Consider the following 12794-nt stretch of genomic DNA (forward strand, 5'->3'; position numbering starts at 1 on the left):
ACCCAGTTATTCATTCCTCCATCTTGGCCCGTTGGCCATCTGTTACTGGTAATAAACTGCGTGCTCTTAAGAGTAGTGTATCCCCATGGTCTTCCTCCTACCACCATAACAGGCTGTGGGAAATGGCTTTGGCGAGGTTACGTATTGGCCATGCACGTTTAACTCACGGGCATTTAATGGAGTGTTGCCCTGCTCCTTATTGTCCAAACTGCATTGCATCCTTATTGAATATCCTGACTTCCAGGACGAACATCTCTCTTGCTTCCCAACTGTCCCTTGCAGTCACTTCTCTCGATAGAATTCTTGGTGAATCGGATACCTTTGATATCATTCGCTTTGTGCGTTTCTGTTCTCATATTGGCATCCTTAGTGATATTTAGCACCCTATGATTATTCTGCACATTTGATGGTGCTATATACCTTTCCAACTTGGTGCCTTCTTTTGATAATTACTTACATATCTCAAGTTGAATAAGGGCATGGTTGTTTAAAAGGCAACAGGAGGAAACCTTTTGTAAATAGTGCCGAAAGGGCTCAGTCCTGGGGCCTCCATTTTTTATGATATATACAGTATAAAAGATTTACACACAGGGTTGAACTATAATATTTGCAAAGATACAAAAATGGGGTGCGAAATAAATTAAAATTAAAAATTGTTTAGACAATCTAGATAGGCTTTTAAAATGTATGAGAGTTTGTCAAATTTGGGTTACTTCTGTAAAATTTAAGGTTTTGAGGCTTAAAGACATTTAGTTATCAGTTGGACAAAGTTGAAACTAAAATTTGAATGACAAAGCTTTGGGAGTCATGATTAGTAGGAAACTTCAGCTAAATAATCAAAACTAGTACATAAAATGGAGTTGAGGGATGAAATCCCTTTAGTCTGGCTCTTCTGGTAGATATGCACCATGTTGCAGGTTGAACTGTAGGTTTTGGTTAGTAAAGTTTGCCAATAAAACATGGGGAAAAAGTGTAATTGGTATTTAATTTTGCTCAGAATGAATTTGAGAGATACCACTGTATATTAGCTATTTACAGTAGCCAGTGACTGAAGACAACCCACCAGTCTCTGCCCTATGAATCACCACCACCTATTGCCTTTCTTTACCAATTAGACCTCATCACTTGCATAGTCACACAAGCAAGACAAAACCATCATTCAGGGTAAATAAAAAATAGTTTTTGGTATAACATTTTCCCTTAAAATTTGTGATGATGGTATAATGTTAATTTTTGATGGTATGGGAATGCCTGCCCAGTTAATGGCATTGTGCCTATGGAAAATTGAGTTCTGGATTATGAATGGCCAGCTTATGAATGTCTTGGAATGCATCTTATTTATATGTTGAGAACTCCCTGAATATCTCTTAATCCTGGATATTATTGTATATCTGGCTGGCTGATTTGTATGCATGAATTTCGACTTCCTAGTGTATGTAAGAGTTTATAGAAAATGTAAATTCTTTATAGATAATCAAAATAGAGAGTTCATCATACACTGAATTTAATCTGATTGTCAATCAACATTTTCTTCCTCCACAGGCACACTCCGTCCAGCAGTCAGTTTGAAGATATGAAGATCAGCTGACTTTGACTCATAGAGCATAGCTATATACACCATGTATCTTATTTTATTTAGAGTGCATGACCCAAGTCTCAGCTTGACAATTTCACTGTACATCTTATAAATTGTTGTCACCTCAGTTTCATAGTAATATACTATTCAGTACACGGAAATGAGCATAGTTTGAGATTTTGGTCTTGAACTCGACTTGGCACCGCCATGAAAAAACTATGGACTGGTTTGTTAACTTTTAACTTTTTAATTGTGTATATAGGAAGATTTCTAAGATTAAAGAGTTTTAGTAAAGATCCATTTAATTTTTTAGCTAAATATTAACTTAAATTGTAATTTTTATTTTCAAATGATTAACCTCTTGTTGACGACAGCATATAATTTGTTAAAAGCAGCCTTCATAGTGTCTCATGGAAATACTGTATATCACTGGTTAGGTTTGCACTGTTGGTATATGTTTATTGATAAAGTACTGTATTATGTACACAACCAAAAGCACTAAAGTTAGTAGTTACTTCCTAACTTTTGTAATTCAATTTAACTTGATGAATAATTACTAATGTATGTTAAAGTGCAATAGATGAATTACACAATGAAAATTGTATCAATAATTTCTACATCCATGGAGGAATGATAGATTATTAAATGAAAAGATTTTAGTTTGCAAAACAAATTTACTATTCCCTAACTTATATAGAATCCTTATAAAACTAAAACTTTTTCTGTTCAGTAAAATATATTAAAAATGTTTTATTTGTGATCATCCCCATTACAATAGTTTAATCAATACAGTATGCTACAAGTCAAACAGATTTTCTGTAGGGAGCCCCATGTTGTTCTTGAACCTATACAGTAAGATGGTACCATCAACTAGATCGCATCAGCCACGCCCTCCCACCCCACCCCTTCACAGAAGTGTAGGGAGTGGTGTCATTTGTTTTTGCCACCTCACCAGGGAATCTTATCTTGAGGTTATCTTGATGATTTCGGGGCTTTTTAGTGTCCCCGCGGCCCGGTCCTCGACCAGGCCTCCACCCCCAGGAAGCAGCCCGTGACAGCTGACTAACACCCAGGTACCTATTTTACTGCTAGGTAACAGGGGCATAGGGTGAAAGAAACTGCCCATTGTGTCTCGCCGACGCCTGGGATCGAACCCAGGACCACGGGATCACAAGTCCAGTGTGCTGTCCGCTCGGCCGACTGGCTCCCTGTGGGAAGGCAACAGGAAAATCAGTGAGTCCAAACAAACAACTGCTGAGGGACCAAAGCCTTGAAACACAGAATTCTCCTATATAAACAAACAAGCAAATTTTCTCGGAACTAACGTGAGCTCGTTTGCTCCACCACCTCCACTCATTTGGTGGGAGAGGGAAGGATGCTCACTGCCTGCTGGGGAGTGAGCTCTCAGTTCTACAGCTGATGTAATGCATACCAGGTTGCTGCTCTTCCGAGTTGGCTCTGGTGCTCTGCTCTAAGTGGAGTGGTGTTTGCTTGTACACTACATGTAGCATTTCTTGTACACTGCATGTAGTGTGAGCCAAGTTTTAAGTGTGCTTGGAGCTGCATATACTCAGGGTTCCCTCTTCTGGGTGTTCCCTAGCACTTCTCTTGCACTACCAAAGTTATCTTTTCTGGAGTGTTCAGGAATTGCTCCCCATAGAGATACTCCTCACATGTTCTGGCCCTTGCCCAGGATGAGTCTGGTGTCTTGTGGTTTCCTTTTCTTGACTCAGGCGTGATGTTGGCTGGGGGGGGGGGGCATTGGTGGTTCGTGTTTCAGGTGTGCCAAGATTGACTTGGCTGTGTCAGCTTACTTTTAAGTCTGGCATGGTGTCCCCACCCGCCAATCACACACAGAAACTACGACGTTGGTACAACGTTCGAACAAGTTTTAACACCACCTAACCAGTTATAACAACCAATATAGCAAGTTGTAACAACATTCTAATACGTCATAAATACGTTAAGCCAAGATGAAACAACTTTACTACAAGTTGTAACAAGCTGAAAATAGAGACAGTTTCGGTTTGTGTTTCCAGGGCAGTGCCTTGGTGTCCTGCTGGGTTTGCCCTTCAGGCCCCAGAAATCCCTTTGGGGTTTAGTGGTCCTATGGATATTCTTTCCAAGCCTGTTCTCACTTCGTGCAAGTTTGAGGGTTGCTCATTGTCCATGTGTCATTCAGTGATGACCATTTCTTCTACCGATGTCATGCTGCCTGTTGGGTCAATGACACTTTTGACCCCGAGTCCTGTAGTGTTTGTTCTCTCTGTGTGACTCTTCCTTTGGACTCTACTGATGCAGTTAGGGCTTACCAGGTAGCAATTGCTTTGCATGTTTGTTTTGCTATGTTACAGCATTCTGGGTTATGAGCCTGATTGGATGCCCCAGAGCTGTCCAGTTTGGTATTTAGTGACCTGAAATTGGATGTGTTGGTGACTCCACCTTGGCTTCATCAGTACCTCCTGTTTCTTCTCCTTTGGGCGAGTTTCGCCCTTCCTCTGATCTTTTTTCCTTGCTTTTGGCCCCGAAGCTTCTGAGGGTTTCCGGGTCATGGCAGGGTTTAGCTCAGGATGTGGCTCGGCCAGCTCCGGGAGTTGCCCCCTACTGATTTGGGTGCTGAGACAGTTGAGCTAGTAGGTCCCATCAAAGCTTCTGGATCTTCATTTCAGTCAGCCCCTCTCAACTTAGAAGCCTCTCCCTCCTTTGAAGCCTCTCCCTTGGACTCCACTTATCTGTCTCGTGTGGTGGGCGAGGATGCTGACTCTGCTCCGGGGCCCTCGACTGTGGCTTCTGGGGATTAGAGGGAGTTAGATTTGGGCCCTTGGGGTCCCGTTTGACTCTAAATGGTCTCTGGTTCCCTCTGAGGAGGGTCTGCCCTTACAGAGGGAAAGATTTTTATAGCCTTCCTTCTTGAATAAATATGATTCAGGTGTGGTTTTCCCAAGGTTCAGTTCCATGTGCTTTTAGGCCCTTAGGGGTTTGTTCTTTTGGAGGTTCCTTTCCTCTTGGGGTCCCTCTTATGATAGTGTTAATATCAATTTGGTGTTCACTAATAATACGATCAAGTCCAATTTAATAAAGAATTCCCCTGGTACAGCAGGTTGTGTGTATTCGATTCCCTGCAATGATTGTTGAGTCTGTGTACCTTGGACAAACAGGAAAATCCTTACAATTACATATGTCCCAACATGCTTAAAGTATAAGAACTGCCCAAATGTCTAATGCTTTGTATCTACACACACGTTTGTGTGATAACACTATTAATTGGGATGGGACAAAAAGCATTACCAATTGCAATGGCTTTGTGGAATGGAATTTAATTGAGTCTGCCCTAATCAGTCGGTGTCCTAATCTTCTCAATGTTAGTACTGATAAGTACAAACTTGACCCAGTTTTAAGTTACAATATTGCACAACAGTTTAAGAAAAAACTATGATAGGGAGAGTTACAATGTCTCATAACAACATTATATTCATATATTTTGTGTGTGTTCAATGAGGCTTTTTCTTTAATCTTTTATTCTTACTGCTTAAATCCTTCTGCTCATTCTAAGCTAATCTATACCTTTTTCTGGTTAATTCTTTACCAGGGGATGGTGGTCAGGCTCTAGTGTTAACCTCCACTCTTCCTTTGTGATTTCTTGTAGCCTGGTGTTGACAACGGCCTTGATTGACCGAAACGTTCATCTTTCTTTTCCGTTTCTGTGTGGATTTTATATATATATCCATCCATTCATCCATCCATCCATCCGCCCTGGCATGCAAGACACAACGAGGTCAATGACGTCAAGAGAAGCCTCGTCTCAGCTCGGTGCCCAGTGGAGAGAGAACCTCGCATCCCCGCACCTCGCCCTGATGGTATCACTATATACTCTTGGAAAACGGGCAAACTGTTGGTGTGAGACTACTCATGTGTATCCATCCTGGCTGACACCTATGTACACTTCGGTGCTGATCAAGCAGGTGGGGCAGCCTACCACAAGGAAACAGCAAAATCACTCAAGTACAGGCGACTGGAGTGTCAATACCTCTTTGTTCCCATAGCGTCTGAGACGCATGGCCCCTGGGGCAAGAGTGTCTTGGGATTTCTCAAGGAATTGGGCTCCAAGCTCATTGACGTCACCAGAGACCCAAGGGCTTCCAGTTTTTTGTTTCAGCGCCTCAGTGTGGCGATCCAGAGGGGAAAAGCCTACTGCATCCTTGGTTCCTGTCCGGAAGCTTCAAGAGATCCATAACTTTTAGGCACTTTTTGTATCAACTAATATATATCTTGTAACCTTTAAATACACAATAAAGCAAAAAAAAAAAAAAAAAAAAAAAAGAGGAAGGGGGTGGTAGAAGAAAAGCACACAAACTGTGTTGGAGGGGACCTAAACATTCCCTCTAATGCGTTGTGTGGTTTCCTCCGAGGCTAAGGGTCCCCTTCTTTCAGCCAGAGGTGGTACTCCCTTCCTTTATATAAATATATATATATTTATATATAATTTTTAAATATATACACACACACATACATACATACATACATACAGATACACGGCTGATATGAACTAGTAGATAGTACCATCTCGGCTTCAGGGCGTATAGCTTCAGGGAGCCACCAGGGCTCGCCTTGAAATAAGAGATTCATTATATTCAGTGTTGGGCTTTGTTTAGTTATGCATTCTTCTGCAGGATCAGAAATAAAATCAGTCACACAACTGAAATTGAGGAATATTTAAAACCTATAAAAATGGATATGAGCAATAAAATATATATACTGTGTGTGTGTATGTATGTATAATATATATATATATAAAATATATTTTGTATTCATATTCATTAGGGATGTAGTCACAGCTACTTATTAGTCCCTATATCTTTATTTCATTTTAGTCCATATCAGACTATAGTATATATGACATATTCTTATGGTGAATATTTATCTTAGGTTTCTTTGGTTCTTATGTTAAGTTACTGTAGAGATTATACATTATTGCTGTAGAGGTCACACAGCCTTGCTGTAGAGGTCACGCAGCCTTGCTGTAGAGGTCTCGCAGCCTTGCTGTAGTGGTCACGCAGCCTTGCTGCAGAGGTCACGCAGCCTTGCTGTAGAGGTCATGCAGCCTTGCTGTAGAGGTCACGCAGCCTTGCTGTAGAGGTCTCGCAGCCTTGCTGTAGTGGTCACGCAGCCTTGCTGTAGAGGTCACGCAGCCTTGCTGTAGAGGTCACGCAGCCTTGCTGTAGAGGTCACGCAGCCTTGCTGTAGTGGTCATGCAGCCTTGCTGTAGTGGTCATGCAGCCTTGCTGTAGAGGTCTCGCAGCCTTGCTGTAGTGGTCACGCAGCCTTGCTGCAGAGGTCACGCAGCCTTGCTGTAGAGGTCACGCAGCCTTGCTGTAGAGGTCTCGCAGCCTTGCTGTAGAGGTCACGCAGCCTTGCTGTAGTGGTCACGCAGCCTTGCTGTAGAGGTCACGCAGCCTTGCTGTAGTGGTCACGCAGCCTTGCTGTAGTGGTCATGCAGCCTTGCTGTAGAGGTCTCGCAGCCTTGCTGTAGAGGTCTCGCAGCCTTGCTGTAGAGGTCACGCAGCCTTGCTGTAGAGGTCTCGCAGCCTTGCTGTAGAGGTCTTGCAGCCTTGCTGTAGTGGTCACGCAGCCTTGCTGTAGAGGTCTCGCAGCCTTGCTGTAGAGGTCTCGCAGCCTTGCTGTAGAGGTCTCGCAGCCTTGCTGTAGAGGTCACGCAGCCTTGCTGTAGAGGTCTCGCAGCCTTGCTGTAGAGGTCTTGCAGCCTTGCTGTAGTGGTCACGCAGCCTTGCTGTAGAGGTCACGCAGCCTTGCTGTAGTGGTCATGCAGCCTTGCTGTAGAGGTCTCGCAGCCTTGCTGTAGAGGTCTCGCAGCCTTGCTGTAGAGGTCTCGCAGCCTTGCTGTAGAGGTCATGCAGCCTTGCTGTAGTGGTCATGCAGCCTTGCTGTAGAGGTCTCGCAGCCTTGCTGTAGAGGTCTCGCAGCCTTGCTGTAGTGGTCACGCAGCCTTGCTGTAGAGGTCACGCAGCCTTGCTGTAGAGGTCACGCAGCCTTGCTGTAGAGGTCACGCAGCCTTGCTGTAGAGGTCACGCAGCCTTGCTGTACAGGTCACGCAGCCTTGTTAAACAGGTCACACAGCCTTGCTGTAGAGGTTATACCTGGAACATACGTGGATAGGGTTTCAGGAGTTCTTCTACTCCCCAAACCTGGACTTAGGCTTCTGATAACTTGGTCCAAAAGGCTATTGCTTGGAGCGGCCAGCAGGCCCACATATTCACTACAGCCTGGTTGGTTTGGCACTTTTTGCAGGAACTTATCTAAATATTTCTTAAAGATATCCACCTTTGTTCTGGCAATATTTCTAATACTTGTTGGGATGGCATTTAACAGCTGTGGACCACTGATGTTCAGACAGTGTTCTCTGATTGTACCTATGGCACCTCTATGGCTCACTGGTTCTATTCTGCATTTCCTTCCGTATCTTTCACTCCAGTATGTCATTATTGTACTGTGCAAGTTCTGGACCTGGTCCTCCAGTATCTTCCATGTACAGTATGCATTATTTTATATCTTTCTCGTCTCCTTTCCAGATAGTACATTTTGAGAGCTTTGAGACGGTCCCAATAATTTTAGATGTTTTATCGTTTCTGTGTGCCGTATATTTTCTCTATATTCCCTCTTAATTTAGAGACCTCTCCTGCTCTGAAAGGGAAAGTGAGTACTGAGCAGTACTCTTGATGGGACAGCACCAGAGATTTAAATGTAATGTACGTATTAGTATTGCTGTGGGATCTCTTGATTTGAACATTCTCATAATCCATCCTATCACTTTCTTGGCCGTCGCTATATTTGCTCGGTTATGTTTACTAAATGTCAGGTCATCAGACATCATGATTCCCAGATCTTTTACATTTTGCTTTCCTTCTATGAGTAAATCTGATTGTGTCCTGTACCCTGTGTTTTATTTAAGTTCCTAGTTTCATCCATACCTAATACAGGTATCTTAGGTTATACAGCATGGCCGTAGAGGTTATACAGTGTTGACCAAAATTTGTAAATTTACATCTCTGAAAGCCTTATAATAAACTTTGGAAAATAACTAACTCATACCTGCTGATATTTTAATTACTTACCTTATTAACCATAGCCACGGAAGAGGCGGGGGGGGGGGGGGGGGCTAATTTAGGGGGCTGACTGTCCAGTCATTGTTGCCCCCTAAATTAACAACACATTGTGATTCTTATGTGAGCTTGGTGCCCAGAAAAAGCAAGAGCATTGTTCATTAGGCATAGTGTATCTCACTCAGACCCCAGCTCGTCCTCCAAAGGTTCCCAGTGTCAAAAGAAACTGTCGTACTAAAGTGTCCTCTCCTAACCTACCAGAGGACCCAAAACACAAAACGGGACAATATGGCAATTTCGCGAGCCACTTCCATGTTCTAGTACGACCATTTTTGGCCTTGGGTAAAGTGCATAAAAATGCAATGTCTATTAGGAGGACTCATTGCAGAACCAGCCACAGGTAAGTCACATTACATGTGGTTAGTTGTTGTGACTCATAATCTGCACATGTGTTACTCATCAAATATAATCCTTACCAAGCTGGTGGACTGCAGGATGGTACAAGTCAACATTGCAGGCCAGTTTGATGTTGGGCTTAAGGACTATCAGCTGTGTGATGATTTTTAAGGCCACACAATAGATACACTTTCTTGACCCTTATCAGCCATGCTCATAAATGATAAGAGGAGTTTCCTCCACTAACATACATATCTATTTTAATTTATCAAGGTGTTAATTTTTCTAAATAAATTTTCAGTCTAGCTTATGATCAACAACCATGCATATATTCCAAAATAAAAGGTGTACTGTATATTATGTTTTTGTCTTCCTAGTGTACACCTACTGTATTTTATTTTAAATTACTTATTATAGACTTTTTACATGAACTATTAATAATTTTAGACAATTTAAATTTAAGACACCTGTGGGGCAATATATTTACCAACACATGCAGATATATTTTAGAACTTTACTCCGTATTCTTTATTATTAATATTAAATACAGCTGCCCAATGACTTTCAAACTAAAACAGCTACTGTACATGTATTGATGCATCTTTGTTCATAAAAGTGATCATTTTAATGTCATCTTATAATCAGTTTCTTTACTTTGTTCATTTCGTTTCCTAGTTGTCACAATGTTATTCACATTATTGACCACTGCTAGCTCTGATAAAGTACATACAATACTATGGCCCTCTTCTTATCACTCTCAATCCTCAATTAAGCTTTCTGTTTAATTCTATGCTATTAAATGCAAAGCTGTAAAAAATGGTGTACCTTCATTGAATACACTGTACCCAAAGTACTGTATTCATTATAAACGAGCTGCTTTAAAAAAATATTGTTTATGACGACCTGCACATTCATTTAAAACATTAAATAAAGCTTGTGCATTGACAGATGAAAAAACTTGGTCATTTGTCTCCTCCATAACTATACAAAGCCATTACAATATTTGGAAGAAAAATCATTGGGGAGGAGTCGACGGTCGATGCCGACTCATTCATTTCATTCTGCCAGACATATGGGCACCCAGAGGTGAACCTCTTCGCGTCGGCGTGGTCGAGGCATCTCCTGGTATATGTGGCGCCCTTCCCCAACTGCAAGGCTGTCGGGGTTGATACCTTGTGGTAGGACTAGTTGAGGTGGGGTTACCTGTACCTTTTTCCCCCGGTTCTGCTGTTGCTCCAGGTCATAGCTCGCTTGGACACTTACCAAGGGAGAGTAGTCCCCTTGGCTCCTTGGTGGCCGGCCCAGCCTTGGTTTCAGGGGCTGCTTGCTTGGTGTCCGAACCCGAGGGATATCCCGCAATTCCGCCTCTTTCAGCAGATTGGTCCAGTCTGTTATATGGCTGGTTCGATCTTCTCCTCGAGTCTTCACGTTTGGTCTTCTTGACTAGAGTTTATCACCACTTGTATGGTGAGCAGGTGGCTTCGTTCATGGTGTCCCACCTGCATGTTTCGTCTCGGCAGTAGTATGAAGTTTCTTAGTGGTCTTTCCGTTATTTCTTGTCCCTTTGTAGGTGTGCTTCTGTCTCTGTTTCAGTTGTTTTGTCCTTTCTTTCATGGTTATCTTGAGGTTATCTTGAGATGATTTCGGGGCTTTAGTGTCCCCGCGGCCCGGTCCTCGACCAGGCCTCCACCCCCAGGAAGCCAGCTGACTAACTCCCAGGTACCTATTTACTGCTAGGTAACAGGGGCATTCAGGGTGAAAGAAACTTTTGCCCATTTGTTTCTGCCTCGTGCGGGAATCGAACCCGCGGCACAGAATTACGAGTCCTGCGCGCTATCCACCAGGCTACGAGGCCCTACTAAACGATCACAATGGTCGATGGTCCTGGTTGTTCCAGGACCATCATCTTATGGCGAATATGGTCACCTCATATCGTGCAGCGTTGGACCTCGTACCGCTGCAGCTTATGTTCAGCGTTGATGTTATTTCCGCAAGCTGTCTCGTGTGCTGTTTTACCTTCGGCCTACTCTTACACTGCCTTAGCCGTCCTGGTATTTGAACCCGGTGCTCTTTCCGCTCTTCGCCTCGGTTTGTGTTGGCCTCTTTGGCTCAGGATTGTTTGATCAGGCCTCCTTTTTGCTGGTCTGATAAACCAGGATGTTCAGTGTGGCTGCTCACAACCTGACATACGAGTCACAGCCTGGTTGATCGGGAATCCTTTGAAGGTGCTAATCGAGTTCTCTTTTGAACCCTGTGAGAGGATGGCCAGTTATGCCCCGTATGTGTAGGGGAAAGTTGTTGTTGAAAAGTGTTGAGCCTTTGATGTTGATCGAGTTCTCTCAGTGTGCCTATTGCACCTCTGCTTTTCCTCAAGCCCTGGAAGCTAAACATGAAGAATCTGGGGCAGAGCTGGATTCCATGCTCACATCTGTTATAGGAAAGTAGAATCCAAAGAAGCAAGTTTGGAGGAAGGAGTTGGCTGGAAAGAAGAAAACCTTGAAATCTCAACAGGACAAGGCATGTGATAATATTGCTTTTTCCTGATTGTAATTGTATGCAGCATTGCTATTGTGCCTATGGCAGACACCACACAAAGCGGTTGGAATGTAGCAAAATACAATCACAGTTACAGATTGATGTCTAATAGACAGTTTAATGTTAAAGACACTGGGTCTGAAAGCTTAAGTGTCTTTTAAATACTGCCACTACTCGTAGTGGCAGTATTTAGAAGTGGTTCAATGAAACATAAAGCTTAACAGTAGTTTATTTACAATTCAACCACTATTGCAACAGGTACTTGATTTACTGTAGATTGGTGTCAGCAAAACTGTTATTGCATTAGTGGGATCTGGGACATCTTGCTAATTAATGTCCCCTCATGGACAAAAACTTAATGTGGTTGACAACCAATCACTGACACAGATTTCCTATCGATGCTGATAAACAAAAGGACACAGGAGTTCTGATGAGAATAATTGGGCAATAATCATACACAATGAAAGTACACAAGAAATATATGTGATGTATGTGGAGCTCACATTCACTGACAGGTGTAATGTCATGATAGTGTTCCGAAACTTAATGGAATCTGACCCATATATCAATCAGGTCAACCCATGTGTTGCGTTTCCAAAAGGGTCGCCCATGTTAGAATCGGTGAACGCCCTAGTAATATTGTTGAAAACATCTTAATAACTTATTAAACCAAAGGTCTTTTCATGTCAGAAGAACGGCAGAAACTGGATCTATATATGAAAACTCTTTCAGGATAAAATTTAAAGTAAAACTAAAGATATTTGTAGTTGTATAAAAGTTGCATTTTACATTGGTCGTAGAGCCGGAAATCCGCAATATTCATCTCAGAACAATGCTTATTTCACGCAGAATCGTTAATAAACGTAAATTTTTATACGTCTCAAGAAAGATAGAAACATAATCTTCATTTTAAATGCCTTACCATGGGCATATTTGTATTTAAAGCGAAGATACGTGTATTTTTCTAATCGGCGAGCTCCGATCCCGCCCAGATCGAGCAACGGAGTAACTCTCTCAGAACAATGCTTATTTCACGTAAATTCGTTAATAAACGCAAATGTTTTTATATGTGTTGAGAAAGATAGAAATATAAGCTTCATTTTAAATACTTTACCATAGATATATATAAAGTTCTAATGAAGATACATGTGTTTTAATAATCGCCGAGC

At 42.3% G+C, this 12794-nt stretch overlaps 1 protein-coding gene across 2 annotated transcripts in view; it reads left to right on the plus strand.

The window, feature by feature from the left end:
* Positions 1-8525, plus strand: part of LOC123767894 (hook microtubule tethering protein) — a 269532-nt gene extending 261007 nt beyond the window's left edge. For both annotated transcript variants that reach the window (XM_045757969.2, XM_045757968.2), the window contains one exon: positions 1543-8525. Coding sequence is in view for 1 of the 2 variants with exons in the window: in XM_045757968.2 (XP_045613924.1) it covers positions 1543-1588 (46 nt within the window). In the remaining variant the exon portion in view is untranslated. The remainder of the gene's footprint in view (positions 1-1542) is intronic.
* The last annotated feature ends 4269 nt before the right edge of the window (positions 8526-12794 follow it).

This window comes from Procambarus clarkii, chromosome 58 (genome assembly GCF_040958095.1).
Source record: "Procambarus clarkii isolate CNS0578487 chromosome 58, FALCON_Pclarkii_2.0, whole genome shotgun sequence".
In the NCBI taxonomy this organism is placed as follows: domain Eukaryota; kingdom Metazoa; phylum Arthropoda; class Malacostraca; order Decapoda; family Cambaridae; genus Procambarus; species Procambarus clarkii.